Source organism: Podarcis raffonei, chromosome 6 (assembly GCF_027172205.1).
Source record: "Podarcis raffonei isolate rPodRaf1 chromosome 6, rPodRaf1.pri, whole genome shotgun sequence".
Classification (NCBI taxonomy): Eukaryota; Metazoa; Chordata; class Lepidosauria; order Squamata; family Lacertidae; genus Podarcis; species Podarcis raffonei.
This window is the reverse complement of record NC_070607.1, coordinates 24,015,844-24,031,708: the sequence shown is the minus strand read 5'-3', so window position 1 is coordinate 24,031,708 and position 15,865 is coordinate 24,015,844. Positions and strand designations below refer to the sequence as shown.

Here is a 15,865-nt window from a genome sequence, read left to right as displayed (position 1 = left end):
ACAGATACCAGGTACAGAACTAAAAACAGGCCAACTGTTGAACAGGGTACCTGACCAGGAGTACGTAGTGACCAGGGCTATGCTTCCTCAAATTTAAATTGGTGCTATATCTTGAAACCTGGTGGACACAATTGATACAGGGTTAATTTCCCATCCAACAGATTTCAGTAATACGTGGGAGAGCACAGACTTCTAATGCTCACAGTTAACTACCAGTTTTTCCATTTTATCTAAATGTGTTAAGACTTTCATGGTTCACAGTGGGAGTTCTCATCTGCCTCTCTTTGGCAGCCCATCTTAACATTGTTTTGGAAGATGTCTACAAGTTTGACAGAGAAGGAAGTGGTACGTTAATCCACGCTGAGCAAATTTGTATCGATCATGTATTTTGAACAGTAGATCCATTTCTTAATGTGGAGCTAAGTCAGCATACATAACGCCTGAACCAGAAGTTCCGTTTAATATTTAATCAACTGCTGTGATATTAACTATGCTGCCACCAATTAAACCCAACAACAACAACTGTAGGACGAGTTGCTTACATTTAACGTATTTGTACAAGTGATTAAAACAGGCTTAAGCTTGTCGAACACAGACGGTGTTCTAGTCAAAGATTTATTAATAGCACAACGTAAAACTCTGTAGACTCAAACAGACTCAAACAGAGCTACATACACACACACAAATACACGTGTGCTTCCCATTTTCATACATTTGTCCCCAAGGCACAGAGAGGATTTCCCTGGCTCATAGAACAGACTAAAGGAGCCTACAAGCACAGACGCTGTGTGTCCTCATTGCAGCCAATGTGTCCATTTTTGAATGTGGTCTTTAAGCGCACAGTGACAAATAAACTCAAACCCATGAAATGCATGCCCTGAAATTACCGGTGCTGGCAGGACCATCTCAGGATAGGCTTTGCTTTGCCGGGGACACATTTACACCTCCAGTGAAAGGACTCCCAAGACCGATATTCTCTTCCTCTCACGTTGCCCTCTCCCACTGAGCTGCAGACAGCTGTATATTGTAGTTGTAGCTGCTGATCTCTTTGCCTTTTCTGCTCAGTAATGTGGGCGCAATCAGCATGCAACACTGTGCTCAACTACTGGTGACAGAACTTCCCAGGATTGTGGAACTAGCTATCAGCGTAAATTGCGGTTTCTGCAGCTATTGCAGTGATGTAGACTCTGCTGCTGGCTGAACAGCCCTGTTACCACATTATGCCAGCATCAAAACAGGGTAGCAGCTGCCAAGAGTACAAAGACCGTAGAGTTAGTCTTATTACTTATGTAATAGTTAATGCTATAAATATGTTCGAGAGTGCTTTATATATCTATAATTTAGTTATCAATGGCCTCCTCTATTAGCAGTTGGCAATTTGCCTCACAATGGTGGAAACATGCAAATCCATTAGAGTTTGAATGGAGCATTCACGAAGCATTATTTGTTGCGCCCAAACCTCTGCCACATTCCCTCTCTCTTCAGCAAATATCAGATAAGCATAAGTGTTAAAGAGCAAATACTATGTACCAGAAAATAAACCAGTTTATTGAAACAGATGATATTTTCAATGGCTGATGTTTTACAATGTGTCTTTTACGAGAGTATCATACAAAGGAAGTGTTTGATTCGTAGAACAATAATACCCAGTGTGATTTCACAGCATACAAAACAAGAGCAAGTAAGCAGTGTTTGAGAACAGAGATCCAGGGGTCTGAAGTCTTTCATATGTTGGACTCGAACTCCCATCAGTCCCAATCAGCATAGCCAACAGTCAGAGAGATGGATTTGCAATCCAATAACATCTGGAGGACTGCAGATTCCACACCCGTTTCAGAGTTATGGAAAATCTATGCATTTGACAAAACGTCTTTCATTTACCAAACTTTTTATTTTATTTTAATGAGGTACCATTTTGGTGTTTGGAAATGTGAGGAGCCCTGTGCCTAATACTGCTGTTTGACAGCCTTCATTTCATCAAGGATCACCCAGCTGCTGCTGAGCAACACTTATTATAGACGGAACTACAGCTACAAAGATCAGCCAAGATTCTGTACTTTGGGGGACCAATTGCACTGGGCAATAAAAGTCAGTATGGAGGGCGCACATTTAATTATACCCTTCTGTTCCCACCCCCTCCTTTTCAAGATTTTATAGAGCTGGAAAAAATGACAATTGCCCGAAAGGATGAGTACACAAACTTTCTGCCAAGGCACCAAACAGAGCTCACTAATAAACAGCATGTGATGCTGCAAAAATCTGGTGCCATTCAAATGTTTTGGACTATAATTCCCATTAGCTCCAGCCAGTGTGAACAGCATGGGCTATATATGCCTGCAGCTTAAACTTATGCATACTGCAGAGCTCAGAAGGGGGAAACTTTGGTGACTGAAACTGGATAAAGGGTACTATGCACTAAAAGACAGCATTCTGTACAAACATTAAGAGAACACTGCAAACTCCAAACCACTTCAAGTGTACTGTCAGACACGAGTCCCCAACAGCATCTGCCTACGTCTGTGGACAGAAGGACAAAGCGCAAGTAACCAGGGCATCTCCCATGTCTCCCTCTCTCTGAAGTGTATGCTGTCTTCACTAAACTGCAGTGGTGAAACAATGCTTTCTCACTGGGATGGATAGCTCTGCTGAGATTAATCTCAGAGTCATGGGTTCTTGAGCTTTGTGGTCCCTTCCAACTCTACAATTCTATGATTTTAACAGCTAGTACCAATGTCTCCCACAGAGATGGTGCAAAGGTAAACTTGCACGGTGCAGAAGGGGAGGGGAGGGGAAGCTGATGGACATGAAACCTCACAAGCAGGTAATGTGCACGCACTCTATTCCAACCACTGCCACTGCTGGCCACATACTCACAACTGCAGAATCAAAGCCTGGAAACATGGAACTGAACAGACACGGTGTTTCATTACACACTAAAGAAGGAGGGATAAAGTCTCTCCACAGCCACCAATGGACACATTCTCCCAGGGGAAAGTGGGTTGGAGGCTGCTTACCTCAAAGTGGGTAAAGCTGAAGCTCACATCCCATTCTCACACACAGAAACTTGGTTCGCCTTTAGTTGACACAAAGCTCAGAAATACTAAGCAGACCGTGGAGGAAGAGAACCCTGTCCTTGTCCCCGGTCAACTTCTTTGCTGTGCAATACTGAAAGGGCTATCGCTGCGCAGAATGGAAATGCAACAAGGTCCCTCTGTCTAACCCACTGTTTCTATCTCCAGTTAGCTGATCCATGCCAGGACAAAGTTCCAAAAAGGACCTGGATAGCTCAGCTGGCTAGAGAATGCTGCTGATGACACCAAAGTTGCAGGTTCAATCCCAGTATGGGACAACTGCAAATTCCTGCATTGCAGGGGACAGAGGGGGGTGGGACTAGATGATCCTCAGGGTCTCTTTCCAACATTACAATTCTATGATCCCATGGACCAGAACAGCCACCTGGGTGCTCAACCTCCATCAAGCTGCTTTGTGCCTACAGGAAATACTCTGTTGCTGTTGCCAGTTTAAGCATTTATAATTTTACTTGATGAACTGGCTTTAATCCCGTAAACCATTCTGCGATTTTAATGGTGCATAAATAAATTGAGTAGTAGCCATTACAACCACCACCTAGGCCTCTCCTTTTCTCACTACCCGCACATGAAGGGATTGCTAATTTCCCCCTCTTCCGGATGCAACTTTTTGCAAGGCAATGAAAACCGCTCAGGTGGGTTGCCTGGCATTCAGAACTGGCTTTTCAGAGCATACAAAGAACTTGGGTGATCATGGTGGAGGAAGAGTTTGAAAAGCTTCAGTGCACATCCAGAACACTTTGTGTGGCCCTTTGGATCCCAGCCAACGCTCACAAATCCCGCTGTCAGAATGTATTACCGGTATTTGTGTTTCCACTATGCCATGGTTTCAAGCTTAATTTGATATTAGCCTCCCTCATTCTTTCACCCCCAGCTGTGATGGAATAATTGCACTTCAGTGGTCTCAAATATGCCAGATATTTTGACAGGTAGCTTCTTATCAGAAATCTTTTAATTCTTAAGAAGCAGGGGGTTGTTAAGTGTAGACAATCTAACTTTAAAAAAAAGAAGCAAAAAATGAAGCTACGTGGTTTTAGTAAAGTAAAAATGGGGACAGATGGTATTATTTTGAAAAATAATACCATGTCCACTTTGCAAATAGTTCTGGGAACTACTGAGCTAGATAAACTATAATTGAAGAGAAGAGTTTTTACTTCAGCAGATAAGTTAGAACAATTTGGTTGAAAACCACTGGAATATCCCTGTCAATCTGGAAGATTTAACTAATGGAGAAAAACAAAAACCCTCAGGATCAGTGATTCACGTTCCCTGGAAACACATGTCCGTGGACTCAGACAACTGCTGGAAAAATATTGACTAACAGGGTGAAGTAAAACAAAATTCAGTTGGAACAGCAATTGGCCTAGTAAGTTGCTCCCCCCCCATTACATTTTCATGCCTCAACGAACTTTGCCATTCTAGAGTAAGGTAGCATTACAGTTACCCAACTCACCTGTGGGCAATAACAATTCCTTCCAGGCAAGTAACTCACCTAACCTGTCACTCAAGCTGCCTCTACGGTATGAGCAGGAAAACTGGTAACATTTCTGTGGGCTTTCTGTTATCTATCCACAGCACTGAAGCAAAGGGAGTCGGTTCCATTACGGAACTTGCAGAGGAAAAAGCCCTTATCTAAGAATCAGCTCAAGTCTGAAAGCATCCACATGAAATAAATAAATAAAAAACACGGTTAAAAAGGTAAAAGCACTCACTCAAGAGCACACACACACACACAAAAAACCTTGCATCATAGTCCAGAGTCATAACGTTTTGCAATACGTGGCTGAGAAATCTATCTGCCACAACCACATTCCATTACAGTTTCCTACTCTTAAGCACAAGAGAGCATTCCGAAAGAAATTAATAGATAGAGTTACAGTTGCTGCATTTTTCTTTTCCAAATACACTGTCGGGGGGGGGGGCTAGTAAAATGTAAGTTAAGCTACAAGTCAAAGATGGATTCCTTAGGGGTCTCCTCAGGACCCTTTCAGATGCCCCAACATGGAGGCAATTTACAAAGGATTTACAAAGGATGCTGTGTCACCTTAAGCCTGGGTTAAGGTCCCTGCCATAGAATGACTAGGTGCCTTTTTGCAATGGCATTTATTATTGTTTTTCATTTCATTTCTACACCGCTTTACAGTGGTACCTCAGGTTAAGAACTTAATTCGTTCCGGAGGTCCATACTTAACCTGAAACTGTTCTTAACCTGAAGCACCACTTTAGCTAATGGGGCCTCCTGCTGCTGCCGCGCCGCCTGAGCACAATTTCTGTTCTCATCCTGAAGCAAAGTTCTTAACCTGAAGCACTATTTCTGGGGTAGCGGAGTCTGTAACCTGAAGCGTATGTAACCCAAGGTACCACTGTATATTTTAAAGAAAAAAAATCTCAAAGCGGTTTGCAACACATTAGAACATCAAATAGAACAATACAGAATAAAACCAATCCAGGCTTCAAGGAAAATATTTCAGATCCTTCTTTAAGTGGCATTTTGCTTTCACCCTATTTATTTACCTACTTAATTTATAAAGCTACCTCAGAGCAGAATAACTGTAGGAAGCCAGTGTGGTGCAATGGTTAAGAGTGCCGGACGAGGTCAGGGTTCAAATTCCCATTCAGTCATGAAGCTTACAGGGTGACCCTGGTCCAGTCACAGCCTCTGAACCTACCTTACAGGGGTGTTATAGGGATTAACTGGGGGGGGGGGTTGAACCATGTACACCTTGGAGAAAAATGTGGGAATCTCCATGGAATAAATCAGCTGTTCTGCAGACCTGCTTAAGAAAGATGGAGGAACCAGCCAGATGAAGATGTCAGTCCCCAACCTCGCATCCAGAGATATCCATCTCTGGTCACATGTGGACCTGTGCCAGTTGCAAAACGCACCTGGCGCCTGGCTAATTTCTAACACTGCTTGGGAAATCAGTGGGGTTTACTGTTGAGCAGGCGTGCATTTAAATGTGTTAAGCCCCTCAGCTAATTCTCAATCATTTGTTTAATTACAAAGCGCAGGATCCATGTAACAAGTCCGGTTACCAGGAGCCCTGTGCAAGAACTTTTGCCCCCTCTCCTCCCCACACTTGCCCCCCCCCAGTGGTTGGGGGAGCCAGGAGAGGAGGTGGGAGGAGAGGTGGGATCATTGTGCCTAGCAAGCTGAAATGCTTGCACTGGTGGAAAGTTCACCTTGGCAAATGTTGAATTCCTCCCAAAACAAGGTAGTCAAATCGAGGTAATGAATATACATCATTTGTTGGTACATAAAAGGCAAAAATAAAAACATGGTCATGGAGGGAGGGGAAGCAAGTGCGTACAACACACCAGAGATTAAGCCATTTCAGGGAGTGCCTATAATCTGTGGGGACACACATCTCAAAAGAAGCCTTGAAGCCATTTTCCTGCACTATAAAGAAACAGATTTATAGCTTTCCAAAGGTCAGCTGTGAAGTGTGTCATTATCATTTTTGGAACTTGCCAGACTCCAATTCTGTATCAAAAGTTACAAAAATATCTAAGTATTATGAGCACACAGTGTAAATCCTTACACATGAAGCACTTGTTTTATAAGTAATGTTATGAGGCACAAAGTATAGCCAGAAGAACAAATTCGTAAAGTGCTTTTAAAACAAAAAACCCCCACTAATCTACAACAGATATACAATAGCATATACTATTAGAAATACAGATACAAATCGAAATTTATCAGTTACTCATTGCAATCAGATTCTAGACAGTCTGCCACCACAATTCATGACATGTCTTCCTTTGCCATCAATGTTATCAAAATCTGCAATCCTTCAAATGTCTAATTCATCATTATTTGTGCAAACAGGAGCTAATCCTAATTCTCAGGTGCAGAGCGGATTTTTTCTTGTTCATCTCCCATAAAAGTGTTGGAGCAGTGGAAGAGCCCCACGTTGGGCAAAAGAGAGCCCCAGGGGGTTGGACTAGATGACCCCCGTGGTCCCTTCCAACTCCACAGTTCTACGATTTTCATAGCAAGACTTGAGAAAAGCTACTACTTTTACACACTAGTTCTCTTCTTTATTCTGCTTTAGAGCTCCAATGCTGTCCCAGATACATATGCTGATCCCCATCTAAATTAATGAGACACACCTGCTAATGCAACTGTCTTCAGGGCTAAAGACTAAATGTTACCATGATATAAATTATACCAAAGATGACATGTTTTGCCAGAAACCTCAATCTTTGGCCAGTACACAAGGGTTCAGTGGTTAATATGGGTGGAAAGTTTTTACTATAACTCCGTTGTGCTGGAACATGGAAGCAGGAGGCTAGGAACCCAGGTGGTTCCAAAACTGTCACATGAGGCACAAGTATTTCCAGCTATGGTTGCTTCCAGCTAAGGCCAGTACTCCATATTCTAGTACAGTGGACGCTCGGGTTGCAAATGTGATCCATGCAGGAAGCACATTCGCAACCCGCAGCGTTCACAACTTCCTGCAGCCAATCGGAAACCGCACCTTGGTTTCCGAACGTTTTGGAAGTCGAACGGACTTCTGGAACAGATTCCGTTCGACTTCCAAGGTACCACTGTACACAAAAGCAGCAGTGGCACTGGCAGCAGGAGAAATCTGCAGTCGGCGGGTGATATTACAGATGGTAAACTCACCTAGCAGATTCGATACTGCTTTCTATTATAAAGGCTTCATTTACCCTGGCCTCTGACACTTGAGGTATATATTTTCAGGACCCACCCTATTTTTTGTGATTGCTTAAGTTTTAAAACTGTTTCTAATGAAGCAATTTAAATTGTTGTGACCTATCCTGGGACCATAACAGGTGAAGAGTAGGTGACAAATAAAAATAATACAAGCATAAATAAATGCCCATTTCTACTGGCTGTGCAGAAGAATGCTTTGTTGCCTTTGCATAAATATTTTTTCTCTGGTTCCAATTAATACTGCATATGCCAGAATAGTAGTGCTACTTATGATCGTCTTCCAAAGCAACTACTCTATTCCGAAGTTAAAAATGGAAAGCGTCATGCTGGTGGTCAGCAAAAGAGGTTTAAAGACTGTCTCAAGGCAAATCTAAAAAAAATGTAGTATAAACACTGACAACTGGGAAACACTGGCCTGCGAGCGCTCCAGTTGGAGAACAGCCTTTACCAAAGGTGTCATGGGCTTTGAAGACACTCGAACTCAGGACGCAAGGGAGAACCATACTAAGAGGAAGGCACGCTTGGCAAACCCTCACCGTGATCAACTCCCGCCCGGAAACATATGTCCCCACTATGGAAGGACGTGTGGATCCAGAACTGGCCTCCACAGTCACTCACAGACTCATTGTTAAAACCGTGTTTATGGAAGACAATCTTACTCGGCTAAAAGTGATCGCCAAAGAAGAAGAAGCAGCAGCAGCTACTTGCACTACTGCCCAATATATATTGACAGAGAAATGGCACGCTTTTCCCTTCAGAAGCTGTTATGACTCAGGAGGCATAGAACAAGACAGGACAGGGTTTTAGAAAGGAACGTATCAGCAGATCATCTACACAGGTCAAGAGGGTCTGACAACCTGAAACAAATGGCACCAAGTCAACAGGAGGAATGGTAAGCATTGTTTTTTCGGCAATTTGAAAGACATAGGCTTAGGTTTATTTCATACAGAAAGTCAAGGAATAAACGTAGGCCTAATTTTAAGAATAAACTAAGTGTTTTAGAACACACTGAAAGTTTAGGTTTTTTATTTGTATCTTCAAAGGATTTTCCAGGTCAGCTTTAAATCCAGAAAAACAAGAAAATGAGAAAACAATAAGAAAACCTGAAAAATCTGGTAAATGACATAGTAAAGAACAAATGCGTACAGTACATGTTTTGCACTGTTTCTTCTGAATAAAGCCTGCCACTATGTACTATACTGCAGTCAGGTACACACAAAGACACACAGTAAAAAAGATGATACCTAGGGCTACTTCAAGTAGCATATTATGGCAGAATCCAGTCAATCAGACTGTAACCAATCAGAAGAAACTCCTATTGAGTTCATTGCAGCTAACTCCCAAACAGGGTTAGGATTGCAGATTTGCTTACCATATTCTTAATGCTTAGCCTGATTCCTTTACCTATCCCTCCAAAAGAGGGGTTATGAACAGACACATTTCAAGCTTTATTGATGCTGCCCGCATACACATAAAATATGTATTTTATTTTCAAACCAACAGGTTCGGAAACACTATAACCTGACATGACACCAACAGGCTATAAAATGTTAAGAAGCTTACTCTTCGGAAACATGAGTTCCTTCTGTAGCTAATGTAGTTTTGTGAACAAATGCATGTTGTACCATGGATCCCAAACGCCTTGTGACTCAAACGTTTTCGCTCCCAAACGCTGCAAACCCGGAAGTGAGTGTTCTGATTTGTGAACATTCTTGGGAACCTGAACGTCTGACGCAGCTTCTGATTGGCTGCAGGAGCTTCCTGGAGCCGATCGGAAACCGCGCCTTGGTTTCTGAACGTTTTGGAAGTCGAACGGACTTCCGGAACCGATTCCGTTCGACTTCCAAGGTACGACTATACAGTATTTCTGTGTCCTTATTTTGCTAATGGTGTGTATAAACACTTGATATAATACTAAATTTTGTAAAAATGCTTATTGGAATATAATGCAGATGGTGACGGGAAAATCTCTGCAGTCTACTGAAGCCAACATCAAAGTACCCCTTAAGCTAGAGCCAAGCATAACCACTGAATGACAGGGCATGCTGATAGCCCATACACACAACAAAAACCTATTTTTAATAGTCCTACGTCATTTTTATTAGTCAAAGACTGTCATGCACCAGCCACTATATGGTTCAGAATTGGGCTTCAAAATTATTTCCCCAACCTCAAATGTTCACCATGAGCCTCCTTCCATTTATTGAACCAACAGAGGGAGTGGTCATCTGTACAACGGACCAGTGGCAGCTGGTGCCTTAGGCACTATGTCATGTTGGCTCCATGGAGCTGTTTTTACCTTGGCTTTCCTACCCTTGTCGCAATCAGCAAGCTCTAACTAATGAGATTTTCAAGAAAGGAGACTGCATGGTCCTGAACAGCAAAACGAACCGCTTGCCTGTTTCTTGACCCACCCAAGGATTTGTCAGAAAACACTGTAGTACTATGCACAAAATTTTCTGCACCAAGGAGCAGCGTCTTAGAATGTTAATATATGGGTTTCCCAGTGACTCAGACCTGCCTGCCTGACCTGCATCAACAATAAGACTGCAATTCCTCTGACTTTAGCCCTAGAGTTCGAATGAACGCAAATAAAGGCTGGATCTGCAACTTGTCTTCCAAACGGAGCTTGCAGCGCCCTCAGCAAAAGCCCCTCGCCTTGTCTTTTTTCGACTCCCCCCCCCCCCAGCACATCGCTTTCTCTTCGTAGCCCTACCCTAGTGGCCCAGTATTGTCTGAAACTCTTCAAGCAGGATCCAAGGCGCAGCTGACTCACACCAAAGGGAAGCAATCAAACCTGAAAGTCATTTTCACCTTTATTTTCTTAAGCGGGGGGGGGGGGAGGGGAGGGGTTCGCTACATACACAAACTGCGCGCAGAGCCACCGGCTTATCTCACCCAGCCGTGCATTCAATGTGCCACTGCTGGCTTGTGTCCGAACACCTTTCCTTTGTTTAAGAAAGAAGACAGAGAAAGAGGAAAGGGGGGGGCCCTGCATGGCAAGTAAACCAGAGCAACCCACGCACCGCCCATAGAGGAGGAGGAGGGGGCGCCGATGCGGGGGTCTCACCCGCCTTTCACCGCTCCCAGGGTCCTGAAATGAGGGGCACCCCGCTTTACACGCCAGAAGGAGATTGGGGTGGAAGAGGAATAAGGGGGTCGCCTCCACTAAGAAAATTACAAATGAGGATTTGTGTGGTGTCCCCCGCCCTTCCTCAGCCCTCTGCTCGGCTATCCAGGGAAAATTCCCCGACCCGCCCCCCCCTAAAAAAACCCACTCGCCTCCCCTCAGTACCCATTACCTCCCTCAGGCGCTCCCCACAACACTTCCTCCCTCCCCACAACACTTCCTCCGACAAAGGCGCCCCGACCACCCGCGCGCATCCCCGGCACGGCGCCTCCCCAAAGGAGCGCCCCCCCCCAAACGAAGCCGGCCTCCCTCTTTTTTCTTCCCTCAGAGCGTGGACCCGACCCCCCCTCCCAACCACCAGACACAATGAAAGGGCGGACTACTCACCCACAGCTCCGTGCCCCAGCTCATGGCGACTCCGCAGGCGGCGCAAAGCTCCGCCGCCGCTGGCGCTCCTTTGTGGCGCTCCTCGTCAGGGCGCTGCTGCGGCTTCGGCTACTGCTGCTGCTGCCGCCGGAGAAGGCGCGACCCCCGCCGCCCCTTGTTTGTTGCCCCCGCGTCGCCCCCTCGAAAGAAGCACCGGGAGGGAAGGGGGTGGCAGTCTCGCTTCGGGCGCCTGGGAGACGGGCGGAGAGGTGGCGGCGGTAGCGGCAGCCGAAGGTTCAATCTCCAGCTCCGCCTTGCTTGGGGATGGGAATTGGGAGAGGAGGAGGAGGAGGAAGGCGGGCAGCCGCGATGGAGGCTGGGAGAGGGGCGGGCTCGGCCACCGCCACCGCCGCTCCTCAGGGAGGCCCTGGGACAAGACGCGAGCCGAGGCTGCGGCTCCGTCGGGGGTGGCTTGGGCGGCACGCTTCCTGTTCCCGCCCGAGGGACGCGCCCTCCGCGCGCAAAGCAGCGCCGGGAGGAGGCGCGGCAGTCGGAGGTAAGAGGAGGCGGCAGCTGGGTCGCTTCAGGTGGCAGGTGAGCGCAGGCGAGGCGCGGATTGCGCTCCTCCTGAGAGCAAACCGCTCTTTGCGCCTAGGAATTTAGCGCGCCAAGCAGCGCAGGTGGCAGGCTCTTTTGCGGCAAGGCCGACTGCTTGCACCCCTCTCCAAAACAATAAAAAAAGACTAGCTTCGATTTTCAAAAGGAATGTCTTTGTATGAATTCCTTTAAAAGTGATAAAATTATTCGAAATATAAAATGAACTACTGTCAGAAATTTATGAGGCAACAAAAATAATCCGTATAAAACACACTCTCCAACATTCCTCCGTTGAAAAAGGTAGGTCCTATCCCGTAGTAGTAGTAATAATATTTATACCCCGCCCCAACCACTCTGGGTGGCTTCCAACATATATAAAAACATAATAAAACATTAAGAAAACTTCATCTGCCTTCAGATGTCGTCTTGTTTCTTATAGTTATATACTATATACTTATACTATATACTATAGTTACTTATCTACTTGGCTCGGGAGTCGCATAACTCTATACCGTCCAACATTTCTCAGATGAAAATAGGGACGTCCTAAGGAAAAGCAGGTCATTCCAGGATCAAATTAGAAACCGGGATGGCTTCTGTAAATCCAGGACTGTCCCTGGAAAATAGGGACACTTGGAGGATCTGCATAACTGTGCCCCTCAAAAGTTAGTACTGAGCCCTTCTGAGGACTGTGCCCAAGGCTGATGCCTAGTTAGCCTAATGATGGTACTGGCTGTGACATCCAGGTTCTAGCACACAGACCGTTCCCTGCCCTGCTGCTTCCCTAGTTAGGTGCTTTGGGCTTCTTGTTTTTAATTAGAGGGGGCATTCCAAACGTTGAGTGGTAAAATCCACGCTACGACCACCTTAAACTCGGCCACCTCGTTTTATCTGAGCACAGTCAGAGACTGCGATAATGCCTCAAGGTGAAGGCAGGCAGCTTTTTTCAACCAAGCCCTTGGCCAAATTTCAGAACAGGAAGTACAGGTTCTAGCCATTTTTGAAGGGTAATGCATCCGTGGGTCTTTTTTTAAAGACAGAAGCTAGTAATCTTCCATTTCAGAAAGAAAGGTCACTCTGCACATGCTTAGAAACACTCGGTCTGGAATAGGTTCCAGTAAAAGTTGCCAAGCTCGAGGAGGAAGGAGATGGCCAGGAATTTTTTGTAGCTGCTGGAGCAAAGTGAAGAAACAAAAATGTTGGCTGCTAATTGTTGTTTTGAGTGTGGAAGTCACACTACCTTCAGTGAAATCTAAAATTCAGTGCACTCAGTGCATTGCTTAAGATAAGCAGGGTCCCTGTTCAAAGTGGCTTCTCATCTAATAGCCGTAATACCAGGGATGAAGTCCCACTTTGAAAAAAGCTCCATCATTGTATACCTTATAAAAGTAAAGGTAAAGGGACCCCTGACTTTTAGGTCCAGCCGTGGATGACTCTGGGGTTGCAGCGCTCATCTCGCTTTACTGGCCGAGGGAGCCGGCGTACAGCTTCCGGGTCATGTGGCCAGCATGACTAAGCCGCATCTGGCAAACCAGAGCAGCGCACAGAGCAACGCCGTTTACCTTCCTACCAGGGCGGTACCTGTTTATCTACTTGCACTTTGATGTGCTTTCGAACTGCTAGGTTGGCAGGAGCAGGGACTGAGCAACAGGAGCTCACCCCGTTGCTGGGATTCGAACCGCCGACCTTCTGATCAGCAAGCCCTAGGCTCTGTGGTTTAGACCACAGCGCCACCCACGTCCCACCCGTACCTTATAGGCCGCCTCACAAATTACTATTAGTTTGCTTTTGATTGCAGTGAAACATTGTTATTCCAGCAATAACTGTTTGAGAGAAAGTAGACCCTCCTGACTTCCCCTGTTCAACATTAGTACTTGTGAATGAGGAAAGATTGTAGGAGTGCACACTTTTTGGTTTGCACTCATTATACTTCCAGGTCTGGCCAGTCCTTCTGATCAAGGAATGAACAGAATAGGAAGTGGTTTCTTTATGCTACTCCCTACGCATCTGCACCATTTTAGTAATGTCAAATGCAGCCCATCTTCCTTTTGCCAAGTGGGGGAAACATGAATAGGACCACTAATTGAATGCATAGAATGACTTGGTGGCTCATGAGAATTAGAGTGCTAAACAGCATAACTGTTTGTGTGAATGTAACCTCCTTCTGTAAACCTCAAAACATTCAGTTCCACAGAAGTCAGATTCAAGGTGCTCCAGGACTAGATACTGTATAGTAATGAGTGAATAAAAGGCCTCTCCAGATGTGACGCGTTCTTGATACAATAATAGCACATTAGTGGTGGGTTTCTTCTGCTTTATTAGTTCTGTGATGCTTCCCCAATTTTACGTTTTCACTGTCTGAAAAGACTATTGTGCAATGAAAGCAGGACAACACCCCCACAGCACATTTGGAGTATGAAAAGTTACAGGATTTCAGCATTAAAAGTTACAGGATATGCACTGATTGGAAGTGAAGCAATATGATAACTTGAAAACTTTGCATTTGCACAACCACCCTGTGCAATGGTTAGTCTAAGAAATAGCAACTGAGGCTAGGTCTCTAATGAACTTCATGGTTGCATGGGGATTTGAATCTGTTGCCTGCACCCACCCAGTTTTAAAGATTGGTCTTGAGGGTGGTATTGGTCATTAATTTTTATGGCCTGTGTTCTCAATTTTATTTCTGGTTTAGGCAACTTATCTGAAATAATTTATTGTGGATTTATAAGGATTTTTATACCCCTCATGGACACTCTTAAATCTTGTCACAAACTCTTATCCCCAAATGCTCAGTTTATCTAAATGTGGTACACGCTAGGAGAACTGTAACATCTAATACAAAAGTAAGTAAAAACAAATCAAAGCTGGCATTGTATGAGTCACACAGGCACAGTTAGCACCCCTATATTTTTTTGCTTTTAACCACAGGAAACACAAAGTACGAAGATCAGAAATAATGGTTTTAACTGTTGCGTGGCGAGTTCCCGCCCCCCACCAGGATAAATAAAGACACGAGACACCATAGTTTAAGGTTAAATGGGCGAATTAGGCCACAACTTTATTGAATTCAGGAATGAGAGGCATTGGCTTAGGCATTGGTCCTAGCGACTATCCGGCTCCAGCCCATTTGCTGGAGACACGGGGAAGGGTTAACACTATATCGGGGGAGTCTCCTGCCGAGTCACGTCGACTAGGAGCTCCCCCGGGTCACCGCTCTGGGGCGTGCCTTTGGCCCACACCTCCATAGGCTTCGGACAGGGCCACGACCCCCGGAGTCCTTTAACGGACCACCCTTCGCTCACTGGGGGGAGGTGATGGCGTTCCTCCCCCCCCACATCCTCTTAACCCCTTCTTACCAATGCCTACCGCCAATGCCGAAAAGTTGTGACGAGTTGCTACGAGGTAGGCGAAAAACCAAATGGCTGAAATTGCCAATTGGGAAAAATTCCTACCATGCCCCTTGCGGCGACAGACCGAAGTCCATAGCAAAGTCAGAGACCTACCTAAAGCCTACCTAAAGGGAGGGAGGGTGGGAAAACGTGGGGGCTAGCCGGCGAAAAGAGGGCGAGCCCCCTCTGCGTCGGCCCTAAATAGGGCAGGTCACGCACCCCCCCAGCCAGCCGACTGGCTGGCTGGGGGGGCAGACACGGCCGGGATTCCCCTGCTCTCGCGGGGGCTGAAACCAGCCCCCGCTCACGTGGAGGGTGGGCGTGAAGCCCGCAACCCCACCTCCTGGGCAGGCCGGAAGTGGCTTTAGTGGAAATTCTTTGCATTACACTTCTTCAGGGGGAAAAAATCAAAATACTAAGTAGTATGGATTGTCTCATACAGGTGAGTTAATGGGCACTTCCATTTTCTTACAACAACAAAGGAACAGTGTAGTAGTGAGATTCTTTAATGAGCAAATTAGAAAATACAGTAATTAGGAGCCATGTGAATGGACTGGTAATTAAGTAGAATGTGCTTAGGTGCTGTATCTTAAAACAGCCATATTAAAACAGC

The 15,865-nt window shown here is 45.4% G+C and overlaps 1 protein-coding gene across 3 annotated transcripts in view; it reads right to left on the bottom strand.

Annotated features, from left to right (window-relative positions):
* The window catches only part of FNBP1L (formin binding protein 1 like), a 73,298-nt gene extending 61,587 nt beyond the window's left edge, over positions 1–11,711 (bottom strand). Inside the window, exon 1 of one of the 3 annotated variants that reach the window (XM_053391670.1) lies at positions 11,288–11,711. In XM_053391670.1, the coding sequence (XP_053247645.1) occupies positions 11,288–11,311 (24 nt within the window). In that variant the 5' untranslated portion in view covers positions 11,312–11,711. The remainder of the gene's footprint in view (positions 1–11,287) is intronic. The other 2 variants (XM_053391667.1, XM_053391668.1) reach the window with 2 other exon arrangements.
* Positions 11,712–15,865: the final 4,154 nt, after the last annotated feature.